At 39.8% G+C, this 24,609-nt stretch overlaps 1 protein-coding gene across 2 annotated transcripts in view; it reads right to left on the bottom strand.

Moving 5' to 3' along the window:
- Window positions 1–24,609, bottom strand: part of LOC134624477 (collagen alpha-6(IV) chain-like) — a 149,101-nt gene that overhangs the window by 34,227 nt on the left and 90,265 nt on the right. For both annotated transcript variants that reach the window (XM_063469458.1, XM_063469459.1), the window contains exons 4-11: window positions 7,339–7,473; window positions 6,196–6,240; window positions 5,813–5,932; window positions 5,635–5,691; window positions 4,282–4,326; window positions 4,038–4,100; window positions 3,603–3,638; window positions 3,434–3,475 (exon numbers count right to left, since the gene is read on the bottom strand). In XM_063469458.1, coding sequence (XP_063325528.1) covers window positions 3,434–3,475; window positions 3,603–3,638; window positions 4,038–4,100; window positions 4,282–4,326; window positions 5,635–5,691; window positions 5,813–5,932; window positions 6,196–6,240; window positions 7,339–7,473 — 543 coding nt within the window. The remainder of the gene's footprint in view (window positions 1–3,433; window positions 3,476–3,602; window positions 3,639–4,037; window positions 4,101–4,281; window positions 4,327–5,634; window positions 5,692–5,812; window positions 5,933–6,195; window positions 6,241–7,338; window positions 7,474–24,609) is intronic.

Here is a 24,609-nt window from a genome sequence, read left to right as displayed (position 1 = left end):
AGGATTTTAAAATTGACAATTTATAGTTGCATTTAAAGTTATGAAATATGATTCATTAAACATGTTTGTGGTTGTTACAGTAAAAAATATAACTTTTTCTACTCTGATTTTATGGTTTTTGTCTGATTTTAGATCAATTGTGTTAATACAGTATGTCAAAATGAAAACATGACTGTAAATTCAGACACATGAGGTTGTGCTGAAAAGAATGATACCAAACAAGGCAAAGTAAATAGTTTTTAAAGGTGAAATGTGGAGGGAAAATCAAAAGTAGTAAAAAATGGCCAATTATACCCTGGACCCCAGAGGGTTAAACTTTTTTTTTAAAGTAACGCAATAGTTACTTTTCAAGTAATTAATTACTTTTAGGATATTGTAACTCAGTTACTTTTTTGAAGAAGTAACTAGTAACTATAATTGAATTACTTTTTCAAAGTAACTTGCCCAACACTGCTGATATATAGTTTGAACTGATGTCCCCACTTTTAACACAAAAATGGTCTCACTAACATTTTTTAAATCTTCTCTTTCCCACTTGCGGTTATTCTTCTGTCACAAATCAACTCTGACACTCGTCTCCACCCACTCCCAATGGCCTGAACTCTCTTCTTCACCTCTCTTGTGCACTGCTCTCCCTCTCATTCACAGACATGTATTCTGTCCTACTTCTACTGACTTTCCCTTTTCTCCCCAGAGCAGACCTCCACCTCTCCAGGGTCCCTTCCACCTGCTCCCGACTCTCACTACAGATCACAGTGTCATCTGCAAACATTGCAGTCCGCAGAAACTCCTGCCTTACAGTTGGACTCTATTCTGTCATATAAATTTACTGCATTTTTTAAAATGGTGACGCTGGTGGAGCAAAAGAAAAAGGAGGCAAAAAAAGAGGGTAAAATATAAATATAAGCCTCAAAAACAGATCAGAGAAGGTAAAGGAATAATAGCCGTGATAGATAAAAAAAGAAGAAGCTTAGTGACACTATATATATTATAGTCAGTGTAAAAAATTTCAAGGTCAGAATTAAAGAGAAATACACATGTTGCACATTTTTTTACTGAAAAAAAGTGTAATTCAATCCTAAAAGTGCATTTCATCAGGCTAGAGAAGATCCAGCTGTTTCCACATTCACTTCATCCCTGTTTTTATCCTTGCTCAGTCTCTACGGGTTTTGGTTGATCACAGCATGCATGCAGTGTGTGAGGAAGATGAATGTTAGTAGCACCTGTGCCATTTGTTCAAACGGTAGGGGCGGGTGTGTGGATTGATGAGCGGGTGGCGAATAAGAAGTCAAGGAGTGGGAGAATGACCTACAAGTCTCAGCAATCACCACCAGAGGCCTGATGTGGTCAAGATGGGTAAATAAAATCATACAGGAAGCAGGAGCGAGTGATTGCAGCACCCAGTTACAGCCCACAGATTACAGTCCTCCAGAGTGACAACTCAGAAATTTAAACTGGTAAAAGTCCAGGGTAGGATAGACTCACATAAAGTCAGCTGGGATTAGCTCCAGCCCACTCGCAAATCTGAACTGGAGAGGTGTTTTTGAAACTGTATGGATGGGACGAATTTTGGGTGAATTATGGTGAGAAATCTCTGAGCTGTCATTCAACAATAAAGAAACCAGTCCGTGAAGCCACTGGACATCTGACAAACTCCCCGATCTAAAGAAAAGAAAAGAAATTGCCAAAATAATTGAACTTGGAGTTGAGCTGGTCAGGATTAAGCTGTGCGATCTGTCCCAGGGAGTCTGCGTTTGTCTCAGCGGCAGCACGGATCACATGAAAGAACAAACCAGACCGAAACAAGTAGAGGCTCATGTGATTGTTTTTATCATTCAGGAAACAGATGCAAAAATCAGTCCAACACATGTGTCAAGAAGAGGATGGAGAGAGGAGGAAGGTGGAGGGATGCGGGAACGGGTGGGGTTAAAAGGAGAAGGAGGGAGGGATGCAATGGACGGAAGAAGAGCAGGCTGTGCCACCACCAAAATGTTAACATGCACGGTATTAAATCAATGAACTTTAGTGTCATTCAAGCCGACACACACACACACACACACACACACACACACACACACACACACACACACACACACACACACACACACACACACACAGCTAGAGCACTTAAAGCCTGCTGTTGTCATTAGTGGTTGTAGAGCAGTGATTGCCAAAGTGTCAGTTGGGGCCCCCTGGTGGACTTTGCAGGTACTGCAGGCATGCCACAGTAATACTGTGTACAGTTCCTAATTCTATCATGAATATGAAATTATTTACTTATAAACAAAGTGAATTAAAGCAGAATTTTCTGGCTTTAAGGGGGCCACAGCACTTTCCACTTTGGGAATGGCTGCTTTACAATATAGAATCCATAACATTTTACTACAAAACAATGTGAAACGGTGGTTAAAGAACGTTTTTCACCAACATAATCACTTAAATCAGAGCTCTGCTTTAATAGCAGTTTATTATTAGCATCTGGGTCCCCGTGAGGTTAAAAACAAGTTTTTGCTCCTACAAATAGAAAGATTTTTTTTTTTCTATTTGTCAGACCCCTGACTTCACTTTACTGGAAAGAAACTGGGGGCAGACATTTATAGCACATCTTATAGTGATGCTTCCATCAACAAATAAATGTAACTTAGTATAAATTCTAAAAGGAGACAAAGCTATCTCCTGTGTGCCTCCTGCTTGCCCTCACTGCTGATTTCCTGTTTTTCCTTTCTGTGACACAAGACTACATCCTAATCTTAAACATAGACTGTATAGAAAAGATGCATGAGTCACAGGCTTATTTTTCTGCAGTCAAATGTGTTTAGCAAGCAGTGGACGTTTTGCTGACTTGTCAATCACAAGCACACCCTTCTTTATACTGTGCTGTTCATCTTTTTTTTTTTTTTCAAATGTTCCCTGTATCCCTCCATCCTCCTCTGTCACACCAAACATCTGCATGCCCACCTTCACTAGAGCCACACATCTTCCCTGAAGTCTTCCATTGTCCTCCTGACTGGCAGCTCCATCTTCACTGTTCTTCAACTATCCCTCCTCTGCACCTATCCAAACCATCTCAGCCTTGCCTCTCTTTAACTGTCTTAGCTGTTCCTCTGATGCACTCATTTCTAATTCTGTCCAATCTGCTCACTCTTCTGTTTTACTCTGAGTAGGAATCTAACTTATAAAACATGCTTTTGCAGATAAAACCATAAAAAATTAACACATAGATAGTTACACTGACTGTGGCAAACTTTAGACCCAGAATACTTTGCTTCCATATTTGTAGCATAAAGGGAGCACAACCATGGTTCCTCTTTGCGGTCTTTTTTACGCGTGTGCGATGAATGAATCACTGCCACGAGCAGCATCAGCAGTGCTGCTTGTGCACGTTTGACTTAATTTTATGAATCTGTTGTGAGCTCTGTGGTTTACAGCGTACCTTGTCTCCTTTCTCTCCTTGAGATGCGTCACTACGGCTCCCCTAAAAACAAAAAAGGTTAATATGTACTTCTGGACAACAATGAGAGAATAAGAGAGGTTACCAAAAGGCAGCCATTTGTCTAAATTCAAAGAAATGATATGTCCCTTTAGTGTACCATTATACTTACCATTGGCCCTGGGGGACCGGGAGGACCTGGTAGGCCCTATAAACAGGACAAAGAGTCAGACTAAGCTTCATAAAGTTAAAGATAAATAAACCTACATTCTGGCTTTAATGTGACTGGAACAAACTTATCACAGGGTTTGCAGGTGATACCACTTTTAAGCTAAAAAAAATGTGCAACTAATATCTCTAATTTTTAAACACGCTGTTACATAAAACCTAAATACCTGTGTGCATAGAACTTTTATGAATGTAAGATATTTAATAAAGCAATATTAAAGCAATCGTCACACAAGGTAGTAGAACAGTTTTTCCTTCATAATCACTGCATTCAGCATACTGCAAATTAGACATTAATTAAACAAAGAAAAAGAAAAGTAAAGGTGTAGATGCAGGGATCGGTCTGAGGAAGAGGAAACAGATAAATGAGTTTACATACTGGGTATCCTTCAGGTCCTTCGGGACCAGGAAAACCGACTGGACCATAAGCACCTTGAAAACCCTGCAGACATAAAACAAATGAAAACAAACCCATGTTACACAGCGGTGCTGTTTTCAGTTTGGTGTAACATAATTTTAGACCACACATTGCTAACATCCAGTGCATATTTCACAGAGCTCAGTCGTACTACTTTGCATTAAATATTTATGCTGTTGGGTGAAACAGTGAAAGAAAATCTTACAGGTGGGCCAGGGGGTCCTGGGTCACCCGGGGAACCCTGTATAACCTAGATGAGTGCAATAAAGAAAACAGCAAACAGTAAATAAGCATGCACCAACACCTCTACACACATGGCAGAACACAATCTTCTTCATTTGTGGCAAATATTGGGATTTTTATTCATGGTTATCAGCAGGAGTCAAAGTGGGCCAAATGCCATTCCAGCAGCTTCGGTAAATGAGAACTTAAATCTGTTAGCAGCTTTCAATAAACTGTATCAGTAGTTCATTTTTCATGCGGTGCAGGCTGGCAGTCGATCCAGCTGATGCCATTGAGAATAACGTCGTCCTGCTGCACACAAACTTTCTGTCTGTTCACTCATGTCATGTGTTCATGCTGCAAATGTCAATAAAGTCGTGCCACAGTAACCCGTTTCCTTCATATGCTGGGTAATTTGAAGTTCAATGTGTCAAAGAGATCAACAAATATCACCTAAATTAAAAACTCTTTCAGTGCTGTCTACCTGGGTTTATGTTTGTATTTTTTAGGTTGTTGGACTTATTCCTTATTAAAGATGTTGCTGAACTTGTGGTTGTTAGTTTCAGTTTGCATTAGAGTTTATTGACAAATTGAGATGCATAGAAAGTGCAAAGAAAACACATACAACAAAATTTTCTAACCACACATCTGTGTCTCGTTACCTTCCGTGTCCATTACCCTGATTACCCTTTTATGTACAAATAGTGTTGTCATTTCCTCAGGCTTTGTCTCAGTGTCTGTCGTCATCACTCTGTGTTCCTAGCCTCTTTATAAAGTAGCACAGGTTTAATTTACCTCATGAACTCTGACACTGGCCTGAATAAAGGTTCTCGTTTTGTTTACATCTGCCTGCCTGTGAATCGACATTTGGATCGCTTTGATCAACAACCACTCATCAATGACCGCTAGAGGAAATCTGAACTATCAATTGTGGGAGAATTATCTTTGTGAAAATATTAGTAACCTTTGCTTCGCTTTTCCACACCTTCAGTTGTCCTACTGACTACTGAAATGAAGTTTATTTAGATAACCAATCAAAAATCAAATATTAAGTGGTTTTACTGCTAAATGAGAGGACTTCCTTTTCTTTCTAATCCATAGCTTCCCTATAAAGAGATTGTGATTGTATGTATAAAGATGATGGGATGGGGGATTAAGGAGGAAGGAAGAAAAGATGCAGGAACTAAAAGATTTGTCCAACCTAATAAAAAAAATGAGAGTAATGGAAGTGGAAAAGTAAAGTTTTTGCAATATTTTGATACTGCAAACAACTTAACTGCCTTGGTTAAAGAGATCAACCTGTGAGCAGCATTAGTGTGCATGAGTGGGAGCTTACAGCATTCTCCGAGATGAATACGGGCTCTCCTTTCTGACCCTTGGGCCCAGTCAGCCCCTGTTGGAGGCAAACACAACATCAGTATCTCTGTCTCTGTATGTAAATATAATATTCTAAGTATTGCTATACGTGAGATTAAAAATATGTGAGGTGAATGAAACAGGATGTCTTTCCGTACAGGAAATCCACTGGCGCCAGGGTATCCCCTCCCAAAGCCGGGATCTCCAGGATCTCCTCTGGTCCCGTTACAGCCGTCCAGTCCCGGTGGTCCTCTGCTGCCCGGCTGACCAGGGTGACCCTGCACAGCGAAGGATAATAAGGACATGATGACAAATTATAATTTGACCTCTCATTAGAATATTTACATTTCCATGATCATTTTTTTCTATATTCCTGCACTTTTTACACAATATGATCTGGAATTTCTTAATGTGAAGCTGAATAAATGAATAAAAAGGACGAGGAAGAGAAAAAAATCAGAAAACAATCTTGATGTTTTCTTTAATGACAAGAAACCTCATTAAGGAAATTAATGAATACCGTTTGCATCTGTTTACTTACAGGCACGCCATCGCTTCCTTGGAATCCAGGCACTCCCATTGGTCCCTGCAAAGATAATAAATGCTTTAAAAATACAATAACTTTAAATGGAGACACCTTGTGGGCAAAACATGCCACTGCGCGCTTGGTGTAGAAAATCTGAATGTACATTGTTTGCATGAAGCATTATATTTAGCAAACTGTGATATTATTAAAAAAATGTATTTGCTAATTAGTTATATACAGTATGTGCATACATCATGGGTCTTTTCATTAGGTACGCCTTGCTGATACTGGACTGGACCATATTTTGCCTTCAGAACGGCTTTAATTCTTCATGGCACAGATTCAATAAGGTGTCGAAAACATTGCTCAGAGATTTTGTTCTCAGATTATTCTGCAAACTCCAGAGATGCTTGTGTGAGAAAATCCCTGCGGTTTCTGAAACAGTCAGATGAAACCGTTCAAAGTCACTTAGATCACCTTTCCTTCAATATTCTGTAGCCCAGTTTGAACTTTAACATGTCTACATGCCACGTGGAGTTGTGATTAGCTCATTTAATGTTTGCATTAACTTAGATATTTTGTAGTAGATGTATTTAACCCTCTATAGCCAAACCTGTTGCTGGCATCAGACAGGTGTCTTGCACAATTTTTTTAAAAACATCTGTAACTCCAGTAACTCCTGAACGTTTTGCTAAATTAAAAGAATTCCAACGGTTCTTGAAAGCAGCGACTCTGCACATGTCAGTGATATTAGGGTCATTACGGTAATCCTAAGAAGAAGGTTGGTTGAGAGAAGAGAAAGTGAGTGAGTGTGAAGCAGCTCTACAGAAAACAAACATTTGAATGTGGGTTAATTTTACTTTGTTTTTTAAATTATTTTGTTTTTTCTGTGTTGCCTTCTGTGTTATTCGTTGAGATTTGGATGTGTAGCCCTACCAGGGATTACCATGATGACATCACAGGAAAAGAACAGAGTTGATGCTTTCAGGAACTGTTGGTATTTTTTGATTGTGCCAATGTTTCCTTTGATCTAAAAGTTTGACCTAAAACCAGCGCTCCCATTGGTTTTAATGGGTTAACAAGGTGGCCACTGAGTGAATGAATCGCATTTAATGAGAAAAACAAATTACAACCAATGTAAAGATCTGAAGCACCCACTTTGTCTCCCTTTGGGCCTGATGGTCCTTTCAGTCCAAGGTGGCCCTTCTCTCCTTTTGGCCCAGAAGGCCCAAGGACCCCACGTGGCCCATCCTGTCCAGACGGTCCAACGTCACCGAGAGGTCCTGGACGACCCTGAGAGCAAAGAGAAGACATGATCACTGTTCACCAAACTGCAAGCAGAAAAACATAGACTGCACACCCAAGGGGGGAGTGTGGCTCACGTGTAGTCCTTGTAATAACACAAGTAGTGATATGTGGTCTTAGTAGAGGCACAGCTGCTGTCGGTTCACATTCAGTTAGAGAATACAAAGAAATTACAGTAAAATTAATGAAAAATACATTTTAGTCTTGAAAGAGCCAAAAATCCACTATGTTGTCTAAATGACTCACACAGCTCACAGGTGCACCGCTCAGTCGTGACCACAGGAGGGCAGCATAAACACAACAAACACTAACAGCTGGATCTACTTCAGGCAAACGCAAACACATTCACACAGCACCCAGAAGTACTGACAGCCTCCCATTAGCTCACATTTTAAGCAGTTTGACTGGATAAGGAGAGGGGAGATGAACAGTGGGAGGAGTGGGCAGAGAGTGGGACAGATGTTTGTGAAGGTTTAACTTCACAGCTAAAAACGCTAACAGAGGCCATTTTAAGCCCTTGTTATTATGTAAATGCCGCAGGAAAAAACCCAACAAAAACATAAATCCAGTACGAAAACAAAATCCATAGTAAGCTTGTCTTATATCATAAACTGAAATAAGATTGCAGTTTTTACATGCAAAGAATGCATGTAAAAGAATGCAGCGACATGCAAAGAAATGGGCTCGTAAACTCATTACGAATAAATAATAGATTTAAATTTCCTTGAGAATATAAACTACTGCTGCAGATCTACATCTACAAGACAATCATACATATATTTATAGAGATGTTTATGAAGGATGAGACACTTTCCAACTGCTTTCTACCAGATTCGTAGCTGGAATTTAACTTAACCTAATGTGACGTGCATTAACAGACTGGGTAATATATAACAGAGTGTAAATGCATATCTGTTTACTGTATGGACAGTAGTGCACACCCTTAATTACACACATAGAAAAGGGTCACATCCCTGTATTATTTCCATGCACACATAAATAGATAAATGAAGATAATGATCTCCTCTGAGCTGGTCCTGTTTGTATAGACAGAGTCTGTCTGCCTGCAGATAGAAATGCATTTCACCAAACCAGATCAGAGCCACACATACATACAGAAGGTCAAACATGAGCTTACATATAAACACTCTTTAGGATTTAATCTAAACCACAGGGGGAATCAGGCGTATACAGCATCTGGACTGTTTAGATAAAGACTTAAACTCCTTCTTTAGACTGTCTAAACTGTACAGGAAACCACATGTGTTAGGAGCTTAAGTGGTGGTAAAATAAATAATCTCTTATTCATATATATGACGTAGTAGTTCCTAGAACAAGCAGACAAGTTATATTAGTCTATGAGAAAATGCCGTCTTAATAAAAGCGTATTTCTCTCCTTAAAACCTAGAATGACTGTATCAGTGTATTGTATAACTTATATTATACGATAAATGCTTGTCAGGTGCTGCTAATCAAAAGCACCTGATTAACTGATCGCACGGAAGTGTGATCACCTTTATAAAATCAGACGTCTTGGCAGTTTGCCGGTCTGGAGCATTCAGGAGTGTGGAGGTTAGACATCAGTAATAATCTTAGTTAATAATTGTTGCTGCCCATTAATGTGGGAATGGCTATAAGGCAAAAATGCATGTGAACAAACCACCAGCCTTCACCAGAATGGCTTAAAAAGAAAAGAGTCAAAGTGTTGCAATGGTCCAGTCAAAGTCCGGATCTGAACTTTGCTGAAATGCTGGTGTGGGACCTTAAGAGAGCTGTACATAAACAAATGCTTGCAAACCTCAATGGACTGAAGCAACGTTGGAAAGAGAAGTGGGCCAAAATTCCACAACAACAATGTGAGCCACTCATAAAGTCATGGAGGAAACAAGTGATTCAAATTATTGCTGCTAAACGAGCTAAGCTACTGAATCATAGGGTATATATAGTTTTTCACACTGCTTCTGCAGTTTGGCCTAATTTTTGCTACATAAACAATAACACAGTGTAACACATTGTGGGTTGTTCTTCACTTGAGGTTGTATTTACTCAATTTTGGAAGCTGCTAAGGACCAGATGTTATTTTATTATGTCCTCATGTGTGAAAGCTTGGAATTCAAAGTGGGTGTACTTGCCTTCTCGTGTTTAATGGCAACTTTTATCAGTGCGTTTTTAATGTGTGGCAGTGAAACACCTGCTAGCAGAATTTTACTGTAAGTTTACAGGTAAAAACAAATTTACAGGGTTTTCACTTAAACACTGTAAATGTGTTTGTCCCGGTAAAGTGACAGTGATGGCAGACTGGTCTTTGTCGCACTGTCTTACCTGAGCTCTCAGCTCTTTTTCCAGCCCACATGGCCTCAGGGCAGGCAGGTAGTGCTTAATGACAGGGCTGTGCCAGCCTGCCTGAGTTGTCTGGCCCATAGCTCACACTCACACCTGGTTTCACCCAGGGAAAATATGCAGGGATCCCACAGCAAGCTGCTTTCTTTCACGCCTTTCCTTCCATCCCTCATTCCTCCATCACTCCTTATTGAAACAACTGCTATACATCATTTCTTCTCCCTCTTTCTTTTTGGTTCTCCATTCCTCTTCACCTTCCACCAACTTCCTACTGCTTAATCTCTGACCTGTCATCCTCCCAGCTGTCATCACAGTTTAAGCAACATACACCTATAAATGTCTTAGCAGACCCCAACCACTGGCTTAAGTATCTCTTTGTTTATCTAAAACTCAGCGGGTCATGGGGTCACCTTGTCCAAAGGCTCCACCGTCTTTTTAGTTTCTATTTTCAGGTCGTGGGTCACTTTCAAAGCGTCGGCAGCACCGTCTGTCTGGCCTTACATAAAAGGTGAGAGGTGAAGAGTTGGTTAAGGTGAAAAGAGGATCTGGTGTCATTTAGTGAACAGTGTTTTTTCTGCCTCAACAAAAAAAAGATGTTTACAAGCTTGTAAAATAACCAACAAATGCTAAAAACGGCTTCAAAAACGAAACCTCTGAAAGTCTGAGCTGTTTATTGTCCCTGACTCTTTGAGGGAGGTTCTGAGGGTCTAAGGCATCTGTGTATTCCCTAACATGGTATGGTTTTAAAAAACTGAGAGAGGAGGGGGAAGAGAAGAGATGAAACAAGAAGGTGGGTGAAAAACCCCATAAAAACAGTTACATGTAGTTTTAAATAACATCCAGGCGGTTTAATTTGCCATAAATTTAAGGCTGCTCTAAAATTGACCAGGGGGATAGGAGATTAGAACGAGTCTTTTCAACTCAACTTTATTTATATTGTAAGGTAAAAATCCTACAATAATAGAGGGAAAACCACAACAATTAGAAAACCCCCTATGAGCCAGCAGTTGGTGACAGTGGGAAGGAAAAACTTCCTTTCAACAGGAAGAAACCTCTGGCAGACCCAGGCTCAGGGGAGGGGCATCCATCTGCCGTCACTGGTTAGGGGTGAGGGGACGAAGACAGGAAAATAGACACTCTGTGTAAGACAGCCTAATTTAAAAGTAGAGTGGGTGTCTGTCTCCTGAATCCAAACTGGGAGCTGGTTCCATAGAAGAGGGGCCTGAAAGTTGAAGGCTCTGCCTCCCATTCTACTTTTAAATATCCTAGGAGCCACAAATAACCTGCAGTCTGAGACCAAAGTGCTCTCGTGGTCAAGTATAAGTCTTTAATATAAAATGGGGCCTGATTATTCAAGACCTTGTATGTGAGCAGCAGGATTTTAAATTCAATTCTGGATTCAAAAAAGAACCAATGAGGGGGAAAGCCAATATGGAAGAAATCTACTCTCCCAATCAATAACTGTTCAAACAACTGTCCGGTCTTGCTTCTACAAGGACTTTGGTGCTAGGTATAGACTGTACAGTGGGTTCAAGTGAAGGAGAACAGACCTCACTAGGTCACAGCTTTATTTATCTTCAAAAACAGCTGAAAGCTGGAGATGAATCAGCTAGAGCACTGCAAGTAAATTAACAAGCCATCCATGCATTGAGTGTTTCTTCTTTCCTCACCTTATTTCACTCTCTAAGTGTTTAAACAGCACTCTGCATTTAATTATTAGTTATCTTTAATCTCTGGCTCTCTTCTTGTCTGACTTTGCTGTCTGATTGTTAGGGTCTTCTCTGTATTAACTCACAAAATAAATCGAGGACTGTTGTTGTGATTTGGAGCTATATAGGTAAGATTGAATTAAGTCGTTAAATGGCTTTTAATTAAGTATGTGTCTAGCTCTGCTTTTTGTAGACATGGAGACAAATTTTATCGTTGATCTTTCCCCCTGCCAGCATCTCCCTGAGTCCCGACACCATCTCATTCGCCAGTTGGCATCCCTGTTTGTTTTCATGCCATCCCGTCGGGTCTCCGCCCGGCTCTTCCAGACCTTCCATCCTCATCACCTTCCAGCAGACTGGTCAGTTTGTAGGCCCAAATCCCTACCAGCATAATGGGCACAATGGACCCTATTCTGGCCCACTAAGCTCTCTGGACTTGTTGCTCCCATCGAGCCTACCTCACTTCCTGATAGAGGAGAGTGCTTGGACAGACAGATTCTAGCCAACATTCGTGTGAAAACCAGTGTGTGTGTGTATGTGTGCTGTTTATGAACACACGCGCATGCAAACGCGAACACACGCCCTCGGGCCCTTGGAGGGTTTATCCGCACACATTGTTCTGTGAGCCGGTTGTGCTATGGGGAAGATTTTAGCTGTCACACCGCATGCTCACTTGGGGATGATGATGGGCTGAAGATGAGGCAAGGGGTGGGCAAACGATAGGTCTTTGGGTGCAAGTTTAATCAGCAAACCAGTCCGATAACCCAATTATGGTTGGAGCCAAATGAATCGGCAGAACCTCAAACGCCTTTGCCAAAAAGGCAGAGTGAAAATATGGGCTGAAAGGACGGGACTTTTGATGCTGTTAAAGGTGAAACAACTGAAAACACTAACCAGCAAAAAGTCTCCAGCTCCCACACTCCGTCCATTTAAAATTACAGAGAAAAGAGAAAGAGGGAAATCCTCCTTAGATGGGAATGTTTGGGTTAGGTCTCCTCTATTCACTAATGGTCCGACTGCAAACCTAAACACCTCGTTTATCCCAGGCATGTTTGTCCTGCTCCAGATGTCTGAGGATAAGACAACCACAGACAGAAAGTGAAAGTAAAGCCTCGATTTTTTAAGCCAATTTAAGACTAAACACATGGTTTCTCAGTTACTCCTCCAGCAACTTGACCTTTTTACACTTTTTCCCAGAAAACAGTTCAGTGGCCTGGTATTTATGTATGTATGGCTGTGAAAGTTGTCACTCCATAAACATAAAAAAATGACCCAGCTGACCTGGGCAAGCACTTGAGAACTTTTAACACTTTGAATAAACTGCTGAAAAACATCCAAACATTTTCAGTTGCTCCAAAACTCATCCCGAGTAGCTCGAAGCCTCTGCGCGGCTTCCAGATTTTTTTCTTTGGGTGATATCGGATCAAATATTCAAGTGTTTAATTTCAAATCAGTATAAACAACATGTAAGCTCATGATACATTTCTGTTTATTGCTGACATAAATAAAGCAACAAAGCTTAAAAATTGTGAGATATTTCTTTAGCTTCTCCTTCATTAACTGTCTGGCTGAAATAATGTACTGTTTTGTCAATTTGCTCTACTTTCCAAAACCCTGAAGATTTTTAGTTCTCAAGTGAAAACAGCACAGCCGAGAGGCTGATCAGTGAGCCCCAACAACCTCCGATCACTTGGAAAAGATGTGTATTTCCTAATTGGTTGATTGCTGGCTGGCACTGGGTATAACTGGTTGCAAAGAGATACACTTCACAACTACAGATATATGGTGTTCTACAAACAACCTCCTTTTGATTGTATTGGTTGGTGCCAGGCTCCTGCAATTTCCCAAAATTTGCATGGAAAACTCGGCTGCCTGCAAACACTTGCCAACTACTCACCGAGTGGTACTGTAACATTGTTGCAGAAACAGCCAATGCCTTCAGTGTAAAAGTAGTACCTTACCGTCATAACCAACTTGGTTCAAAGGTTGAACATTGCTTTCGGTTTCCACTTCCCTTCTGTTAGTTTTACTGCTGCTTAGCAAGTAGTTGGCAAGTGTTTGGAAACAGGTTGGCAACTTGCATGCAAACTATGGGTGACTGTAGCTAGCGACCAAAGTAATTGCAGGAAGCTTTTGGTGCAGTACTGTATCCCTCTTTGTGACCATTCTTATTGTTAGCAAGCTCTAACAATCAGTCACTAATATAGAACATGCACCAGTGTGTAGGCCTATATAACTGTAGCTCACATCATCTAGCGATGGTTTCCTAATGCTTGAAAAAACAACAGTAGCTTGATTAACTAAATCCTAATGCTCTCATGATAAGACCTGTGCATTAGCGTTTGATGCACATGTATGGGCATATCATGTAATTTCACCTCACTTCAATAAACACAACTGAAACTGTTTTCTATTTTTCTATTCATGCCACTTCGATTTACAGACTTGCATTTCTTTCTTTGTTTTCAGTGCATCTTTGTTTCTTTTGGTTTTTATACCTGAAACAAGTTTCTTTGCAAACTTACATTTTTATTTTGGGTAAAGAAACAAAGTGTTTTCAGATATTTTATCAGTTTCCCTTGTGATATAAACATAAAATAGCTTCTTTCACTATTCATACTTTAGGTATAAAATATTACAGCCAAACTATCATTGAAAGTAAGTTAATTAAATGGTAGCCAAAGTTTACTGATTCTGGTTTGCAGTGAAGCTCGCTGCATCAAACTTCCTAATATTTCCTGGTGGAGCTGGATTGTTCATTTTCAACACACTGTATGGTTTTCATACTCCATAAGAAAGATTCCTACACCTCCGCTCTACAATTGACTGCTCTGGTTTTGGTGATGGCTGCCATTACACACACAACCTGTTCTCTCTTTTCACCCAGGTGCTTACCCCACCAATAAATACCCTATTACTGGTCAGCGGACGATGCCATAAATTTGTGGAGTTTCCTCAGCTGTTGTCCAGGAAGTGAGCAACTTCCTATTTGTTATTTAAATGCAAACTACTATGAATCTCTACAAGAAAGCCTAAAACATGAGGTAAAAGTTTCAGAATAGGTTTTTACAGCTGTATATAGTATACAGCCTTTTATCCCCTGGTCTTAGAAACTTAAAATAAGTCGTATAACTGGAGCTAAAGCAACCTTACACTACCATGCGTCCACCCTGAAAGTTAGCCCACAATGATGTCAACTGCTCAGAGCAAACAGCACATGTAATTGGCATGCACAACTCATCTAAACCTTTAAAACCTCTAAACCACTGCTCAAGTATTGTAGATAATCAGGTTTAGCTTAAAAACTAATTACAGTAATCAGTGTTGAATTATCTGGTAGGTCGAGACAAATGGAAAATGAAAGAAGAGGAATTTTGTGCTTAAATACTTCAGTTCACTGCAGTATTGCAGTTGCAATAAGCTAAAGTGGATAACAGTAATCCTGTTCTGAGAAAATAGTCTCAACTACACCCCATTCTCATGATACCATCTTATTTTGACCTTCGTGCTACATTACATTTTAAAGATAAACCATCACAGTGGTGTTTCGGCATCAGTTAACCCCTTAACGACTAGTGTGTCATATTTAATACATACAGTTTTTTTGCCAGTTTTTGGGACTTCGACATCATCAGTGTGAATTTTTCCCCCTGAAAAACCTAAATAAATTGCACAATACATTTTTAAGCAATTGAAAAAAACAAATATAGAAATATAGCAAATATAATACAAATTAAATATCATATATGCAAATTGAAATGTGATTTATTTTTTAAACAATAAGACAAATTAAACAAAATAAAGTTAAATATACACTATTTTAAAACAAACAAACAAATTTTCTGGCAATAATTACATGATTCAGGCTTTAAAGGTTTAAAAAAAGAGGAAAAAGGAAAGGTTAAAAAGCATCCTGCAAAGATAAAAAAACATGGGTGAAAATCATACAAACTGTAAGCAACATATGAATCCTGTCGTATCAGCAAAAACAAGACAAGTTATACCAGTCAAATATCCCCAAACTAAAGGTGGATTAGCTACGGGTGGAAAAAATGTCAGCTTTCCTGTTTTATTTAGGAGAATGTTTCATGAATTTGACCATTTGAGCAAGTTTCTGTTTAAATTCTTGAAAGTAAATTCGTGGATTTTTTTTTTTTTTTTTAAGTAATAAATGTGTTTTCCACACTGCCATGTTAAGTGAACATCAGGAGTTTAGGTTGCAAACACTTAACTGCGTTAATACTGAGTATCAGTTCAAACAAATGAATGTTGATTTTTTTCCTAAAGTCATTTTTGGCATCACAAAGTAAATGCTGTCCCGTTGCGGCAGATGGCCGCCCCTCCCTGGGCCTGGTTCTGTTGGAGGTTTCTTCCTGTTTAAAGGGAGTTTTTCCTTCCCACTGTCACCAAGTGCCCTTGCTCAAAGGGCTTCTTTCTATTACTGTAGGCTTTTTACCTTACAATATAAAGTTCCTTGAGGTGGCTGTTGTTGTGATGTGGTGCTATATAAATGAAATTTAATTGAATCAAACTGAATTTAAGAGAACCCAAAAAATCTTGAGCTGAGGTGTCCCTTTAAAGTAGGATAAGTGAGATTTGCTGACTTCAGATGCAAACATTGAGCCTATAGAAGTAATCTAGTATTCACTTCTGTTCTTTGAATCTGGTTTCATAACATCTTTACTGAATTGTGTCATAGAAACTGTGTGTTTCTAAAGCTTCTGAAAGTCTCAACAAAAGTCTGGATTGCAGACCAACCTAAAGGTCCAACCACCTCATCCAAATCATATATGCTCTGATGACGGCTGAGATATCCAAGAATGCACTTTTTTCCGCTCTCTTTGATGGCTATGGGATGCCAAACAAGTCTAAAGCTTGATCAAAACAAGACATCACTCCAAATCTGGCCTCAGCGCTGTCCACTTGGTTATATCGAATGATCCAACACGCCAGAAACAGCCAGACTTTTACTTTGAAGGAATTTTCAATTCCCCTTTACAGAGGCTATTAATTATGTGAATTAGGAGTTAAGGAATTAGGTGAGTCCTCATGGTTTAGATTCCTTCTTGTCCTTACAACATACCAGAAAGTTGCAGAAGAAGGGAACGAGAATGGTTTACACTTGGGGATAAAGGCAAACAACTCAAATCCAGTCACACGTCTCCACATGGATTATAAAGCACCTTATTTTCCTTAACTTCAAACGCATAATATGTCCATATGTCTACGCTGCTCTTCCAGCGAGCACAAGAACTTCCTCCCCTCCCTCCCTGTTTCTCACCGGCAGATCAAAATGTAGGCATCTACCCTTACTGCACAAAGAGATCACTTCTGATTGGATCAGTTTCAAACTGCCTTTCTGTACAATTAATTCATTAGTTTTAATTAAATGTCACATTTTCATCTCGTTTTAAATCGTTGACTAAAGTGTCATCATAGTTTTCGTGACGTGGGTTTCTACTGGCGGGGCAGCTCTAGTAGGTGTGATGCGTAGGTGGTCCAGTATGTTCGTCCATAGGCCGTTTGCTGTTTCTTGTTTGGTTAAGCTTTTGAATTGTTCGGCTTGCCTCAGATTAAAAGTGTGCATGACAAAAAAGCTGAGGCGTATCCTTGTGCGAAGACGAGCTCCATCCAGCTGTGTTTAGTTAGGCTGGGATTGAGATTCCTGCGGAGCTTTCTGCTATTGTGCATATTTTCTATATCAGAGCGTATCTGTGTGTGTCTCCATCAGCAGTGTGGGACATTTCTCCTCCACGTATCTCCTTTATGCTCCTTCAAAACAAGAGGAGAAACAACAGCAGAGGCCCCTCTACTCCCATGCGATACCATCTGACGCCCACCCAAAGTGCAGCGAGGAGTCAGCGAGGTCTCAATCAAAGCAGCAAGAGCAACATATTTGCTTTTAATCGTGCTTATTTTAAAGCAGTACTCAATGTATGAGACACGCAGGGCAAGCGGATTAAGAAATACCACACACATGCTCAGACATAATTGCATATTCTGTATTTCTGGGTGACATATTTCGTCTTGCCCTTTAAGTTGATGAGCTTCTGCATGTTTAACAGGGTCTCATTGAGTTTATGCTTAACAAGAAGGGCACGGCAGCTCTGCTGAAGAGAATAAAATGTCGTAAATGACAGTTTGCATTTATGTGGAATTGTCATAAAACAACTTTGCTGTCATCACTTTAAATCACAAGAGCCTATAAAATCAGTAATAATCAGGTTTGCACATTCCTGCACGTGTTGACCTTTGTTTGAGTGTGTTTGTGTGCTTAGACTTAGATCGCCCAGGTATTTAATTCCTACTTTGTACAGAAAAGGCAGCAGTGAGGATAAACTACAGAGATCTGGCCTCTGGATCTTTTGCTCAAGACTTATTTTTTTATTCAGTTTAATTCTTTAATTTTGTTTGAGTTAAATAAGATTGCAGCTAGTATTAGACATATAAAAGTGAAAGTTTAATGTCTAAAAACTAGAAAAAATGTAACTTTTTGGGACTAAGAAGTATATGTATCCAATGAGACACATTAGAAGTAATGTACGAATAATTTTGCACTTTAGTCGTGTTGTGATGATTATTTCAGGTTTGCTGTTTAGACTGTGATTTGTCCATATAAGTAACAGGGTTTCCAGTGTTTGGGTAAAGATTTGCCTTATAGCAGACTGTAACTGAGACTCCTGTAGTCATTCACTGTAGCTTCGGTCAGTGTTCAGGTTAAGAGTTTATCCACACACAGTGCTCCTGTAACTGTGTGGTGTATGGGGCACAAAAGCACAACACAAACTGAGCTCTTTGTCTTTGTCTAATAAATAATGTTAATATTGAGTACAAGTGTTGTTAACACTCAGGGCAGTCTTCTATTTTTGTTTTTGTAACACATTTTGATAAAATGAAGTTGTATTAAGTTGGTGTAAAATGTATTAAAAATGACGTATGACTCCTTTACTTTGATATACTACACTGGGTTCTTCTCTTTTATGTTTTTTGCACACATAAAATAAGCAACTTAATAAAACTCAACTCTTTTCATTCGGCATTACTTCATTTAAAACCAGCTTCTGTAACTTTAAGCTCGACCAAACACAACTTATGTACACACAATATAACTCTGCTGCACGTGATTTTTTAATCAACACTAACGTGAATGTAGTTAAATTTCACACGATACTGGAACACATGAACGTTTTCCATCTGGTAGGCTGTATATTTTGCAGAACTAGCAAGTGTAACAATCTTAAGTTTAGGTTACAAATACTTTGCTTTGCTGCTTCTTTATTACTTTAGCTGTATACACATTCCTGCGTGTTCTGCTATCAGGACCAGTGACAGGTGCACCGACTTGCACAAGAACACTTCAGCATACCCACTCTTACACTGGGGCCACATCCCGTCATAACTCAGCTTTAACAGGAAGCAGAATTAAATACACATACACACAAAAATAAGTCTTAGATGAAATGATATAAAACTATGTTAAAAAACAGCATCAGTTATTGTGTTTTTAGGAGAAAATGCCAAAACTGTATCACCACATGTTATCAGTTGAGCCAATCTGAACTAAACAAACTCCCTTTTCTGAGAAAAATCCCCCACACACTAAATGTAGACTTGTTGTAAGTTTCAGTTCCTGAACATGCCATATGAGGGCAGTAGAGTGCACCGGCAGGACTTTGATAAAGAAGGTCTTTAACCCTCTCAGGCTCAAATTAAGTTTTAGTTGCTAATGCACAACCAAGTCCTGCAGTGGTACTTCTGAGTAAAAAAACCTCATAAAATATGTATGTGGGGTAATCAGGTTGTTAGTGTTTTAACCGTTGCAAATCTGCAACGCCTGCCTTGAGAGGGTTAAACCTTGTGTCCAAATCTCTGTCTTTAAGATTTAACACAAAACAACAATAATAAAATATTCAAAGTCTGAAGAAGATGAGGAAATGAAGAAGGAGTGACAGAAAACAGGCTGCAGAGGTCAGGGAAGTAACTTTTCTGAACACACACATGAAAACACACAGGCACGTACACTTGTCTCTGTGTGTCTGTGAGTCTGTGAGTCTGTGATCCTGGTGCCCCTGACCTTCTGGTCTTTTCTAGTCTTTGTGGTGGCTATGACCTTTGACCTTTTTTAGAATAAAGGCTGCCTCTTCTTGGAGAGTGGAGGGGCTATGAGTGTCAGGTGTTTGTGTGTTTGAATAAAGTGATTCAGGGCGAGACGCAGGTTCAAAGCTCTCATTTCAACTCCGACTGACAGACGAGTAAGGCGGGGTTTTGTACGTTGAGATATTCTGGACAATGGGAGCCAAAATGGCCCCTCTACCACTATTTTACAAGTGTGTGTGTGTGTGTGTGTGTGTGTGTGTGTGTGTGTGTGTGTGTGTGTGTGTGTAAGATGAAGCCTAAACAAAACCCACCAGCATGCTTTAACTGGTGGACTTCCTGAAGGGGGAACCTGATAAAATATCAGACTGGGGCCCAGGAGCATGTGTGTGTGGGAAGATGTTTGTATGACAGGCCACTGCTGATAAGTTGGTCCTGAACATCACCATATATGTCGCACACACACATAGCAATACCTGAGATTTAAGCACGCGTGCACCACTATTGGCTACACTTGTGCACAAGCCCTCAGTCAGGGACGTGCACGCAAACGTAATAATCTCAAGATTGAACGATAAGGAACAGAAAAGCGAGAGATCAAAGTTATCATTCATGCTTTTCTCATTCTGTTGCAAACACTGATTATCTCTGTGTGTGTTTCCCCTCTCTTTTGTTTTCAAGGCTTTTCTCTTTATAATATCGGCAATGTCAAATAATTCAGCCGCAGCTACCACGATCAGTCTGAGTTATGGGGAAATCATGGTTCAGCGTCTTTTACAGTTTGTTGGCAGTCCGTGGGCCGCGATATGTACTTTGCAGGCTGCATTTTTGGATGTTTTGGATGTTTTTTCACACTTCTGCCATTCCCGGGGAGTTCTGCTGTCACTGCCCGCTTGTCAACCAATCAGCATTTGACAGACGCTCAGCGATCATAGACGTCGAGCAACACTGTTGGGACTCTGGAGGACTGCACTGGAGCACATTTGCTGTGCTCTCTATAGCTAGCTGATGAACCAAGAAGTGCACATGCAAAAGTAGTCGACACAGCGGCTGTATCACATGTTTTTGATGTTCCTGCCACCTGACAACAGACTTCTCTGCATCCAAAGTTTTAGTTTGCTGATAGTATTTTTTCTCTTTGTATTACCACAGATCAGGCTACAGTGAAAGGAAACAAAAATCTCAAGTTGCTGAGATCTTTGTATCCTCTCTTTATCAAACAGTGAACTTCAGTGCACACTCTCTCTCAAGTATTTTACTTCTCTTTCCTTTTCCAGTGGTTTGAAACAAAATCAACACCACTGTCGTTACCCTTTCTTTTTTAACCTCTGATGACACCAACTCTCTGTGGCAGTGACAGAAAACTTAATACATTTTGAAACTGTTATTTCTCTGCCAATTCCTCCTCCTTTGTTTAGGGATTACGAACAAACAGTCTGACCAGTGTGTCCTTATCTTTTCTGAAGGTAAAGGCCTCAGGGAGCCTTTCATCGAGCGGCCTCGTAGGGGATTCATCCTACCGTGACACACATCCACTATCCCTTTGCCTTCATCTCACTTTAGCCAAGGTAGACGCTCTACCTTCCTCTACATTCATCCTTTATCCCTGCACCCTTTTTGTTGTCTGTCTCCATACGAGACAGAGAGTGTGTCTGTTTCTTTTCTCCTGAACAGAGTTTCAAATTTGGCAAAGTCTGTCAGGACTGACAGACAGTGAAAGATAAATTCATTTGATCCTACTTGAAGCAAAAAAATTTGCACATTAGAGGCTTCAAATAAGCACCTCTGACAGCCTTGGCAAGCCAACAACATAAAAAAACAAATACATCCATCATTTAAAGTTGCACCATGCCCATCCTTAAAACTGATAACTGGAATCAGCTGTTAATAACCGCGGATAAAAGGATAACGATTGAGAAATGATACCATATCTGCCAACCTTTTCTAGGCCATCAATTAAAGGGATTATCAAGCAAGTGTGCATGCCTTACAATCAGCTTACGCTACCGTTACTAACATTTACAAGATGCTGACAGGAAAATATGCAAAATAGACGCATCTGCACTGGGAAGGTACTTCTTGAGAACCTCTAACACTATGTAATAGTTGCAAACTACATGTACAACCAATTCACTTAAAGAGCAAGACCGAACTAACCAGCATGATTATGGCACAAATCAAACACATATGTACTTGAGTCAACGCTGAGATCTCACCTCATTAGGTTAGATCAGGGGTGTCACTTTCATATGTCAGTTACTAACGGTCTGTCGGTGTGTGGAAGTCGGATCTTCTCAAACTTGTCCAGGCCTTAAACCTCATGTGTGTTCTCACTAGTTAATAGTGAGAATAAGGAAATAAATAAGGATTTTATGGAAATACTGAACAAAAACTTGCTTCCTTGAAATAGACTACATTTACAGTTCAGAATTTAATATTACATAAAATAAACTATATGCAAAGTGTCTTCAAGCTTCTTGCTTGAAACCATTCATACTACACAGAGTAATTAAGCATTAAACAATTAAACAGAAATGTTTTCATGGTTTTCTCTTTCTACTATAGAAATGTCTGTTTTTTTAACTGTTACAGTTAAAAAACTGGACAGTCTGGGCAATGAGCTACCAGAACTTTCTCTGTAATTTTAAATATTTATGTCTTTTTATTTATTGATTCCCTGTTGTGTGTATGAAACCTCAAATAATGATAAGTTTGTTTAGCTTAACGGTTTTAGTCATTACTTTTTTTGGCTTGGTTTTTTTTTGGGGGGGGGGGGGGGGGGTATGTTAGTAAAGTCACCTCATCTCATGCTGATGCAAAAATGAATATCTCAGCTTGTGCTGCATCACTTCTAAGCATCAGTCTCTTTGCAAGATTCCTCATTTCAGCTAAATAACCAAATCACCTGGCTGCAGGTAGGACCTGACTGTAGCACCAATGAGACACCTTTAATAGCATCAGCCTTTGCAGTCTTTCTCTTGAGCGAGCCACTCACTCCCAGTGTTAATTCCCAAATTGCAGCTGACGGTGTGAAGAGCTTTACTTCAGCACGACACAGAAAATGTTGAGCTGACCCCGCTGGACCCTCGGCAAAATCAGGAAGTCTTTTTCCCTCTGTCTCTGTTTCTGATCAGCACAGACGAAGGCCTGACAAAATTAAATAAAACACATAAGCACACATAAGCCCAACCAAACCATCCTGTGGTCCCCAGCGTTGCCCTTTGACCCTCGAGGTTCACCCAGTTGGAGAGGATGTTTTTGGACTTAATAGATCCAACCTGACAGATGTTAAATCCACAGAACAAAAATCATCACGGAAGCATGTGAACACAAGATTTCAAACACTTCTGCTCTGCATCATCTCAGAGCCTCAGGACTTTTTAAGTGGAAGAAAAACTGAAGCCCTCGGGCAATTCTAATGATAAAAGCCTCTTTATCCTTTCTAAGTTCGCGAAGCTGACAGGGAAGATATATTTGGGTGTTTTTTTGTACTTGTTTTTCTTTATTACCAGATGTCTGCTACATGCCACATTTATTTGCTGAAGATTATTCGCCGGTTTATATTTCTACACCCTGGCATGCTGGCTCTGCCCACCATTCCAGGTAACTGCAGTGCCCTCAAGTGCTGTTAGCACAGATGTGGGTAAGTATGAGCCAAAAAATTGGCATGGAAAACACAAACAACAAATGCAAGTATCACAAATATTTATAAGGTCAACGACTGATATACACCCAACACATTTTCATTTCTTGTTTTTTAATGAGACTCTGTATATCACACGTTCTAACACGAGTGATTTACTGAATGAGGGGAACTTACAGAAAGAAAAAACGGATAACAAATTCAGTGTGAAGTTTTTGTCTTTCTGGGTGTTTGGAGGGAGAAATTGGGGAAAGTGCAGGAATAATAACCTCCTATTAAAGCAGTTCGATCATTTAATCTTCATCTTTTGTGTAAAATAAGAAGCCATCTATGTTTTCATAGTTTAGATGCGCTCTAAAGCCATCAAAACTTGGCCAAACTTACATGTAGCTAGGTAACAAGATTAGCACTTGGGTGACTGAATCCCAAATATAATAACAGTCGGCGTTTTAATAATAATTTGCTGCTGCAAATCTGGAACTTCCCACACTGTAGACTACATTTAAGTGAGGCTTACTTAGTCAAGAAGATAGTTACACTAATCAAAAATAAGCAGTTTCACCTCTACTGAACAACAGGTGAAAACATAAAAGAAACTCAAAAATAACAAGCTAAGTAAAATTTAAAAAAAGATTGCTCTACTTCATCTATTTCACCACTTTGAGCACTTATGCTACCACTGAACAGAGCCACGCTAAACCTATGCATTTCCCTCATTTCCACCAGCTCTTCTTAGCTGTAGCTTCACATTATATCATAAGAGATGTTGCTGGTCTTTATAGTCAACTCCCAACATGCGCCACAGCACAGGAAAAAAAACACCAAAGAATTGCAGCAGTGCTGTGCTCTGGTGTTTCTTATCTCTACATCACTGTCTGCATATCTGTGTTCAAACTAGGTCCAGAGACTGTAGTTTTTTGAAGTTTCTTATGGATAAAATGCAAATAAAACCTCATCTAGCAAACCTCTCAGTTATGAGGGGAAGAAAAAACCCTGCTTTTTGGTACGACCTGGCGTCCAGCCGGTGGAATCTGGATCCTTGGTGATGCTGGCAACTTTTCCATCTTTAACCTGTTCTCGTGTTAATTTCAAAGTTTTAGGAATCATAAAAAAATGTAATGAAACTGAAAACTTGTCCTTTTGGCCTGGTTTTCGCATGCTGTTTCACATATGTCACACTTAAAATACAATGGGATAGAGCACAGGTGTCGAACTCCAGGCCTCGAGGGCCGGTGTCCTGCAGGTTTTAGATGTGTCCTTGATCCAACACAGCTGATTTAAATGGCTAAATTACCTCCTCAACATGTCTTGAAGTTCTCCAGAGGCTGGTAATGAAAT

Source organism: Pelmatolapia mariae, linkage group LG3_W, assembly GCF_036321145.2.
Source record: "Pelmatolapia mariae isolate MD_Pm_ZW linkage group LG3_W, Pm_UMD_F_2, whole genome shotgun sequence".
Taxonomy (NCBI): domain Eukaryota; kingdom Metazoa; phylum Chordata; class Actinopteri; order Cichliformes; family Cichlidae; genus Pelmatolapia; species Pelmatolapia mariae.
This window is presented reverse-complemented; position numbering and strand designations above follow the sequence as displayed.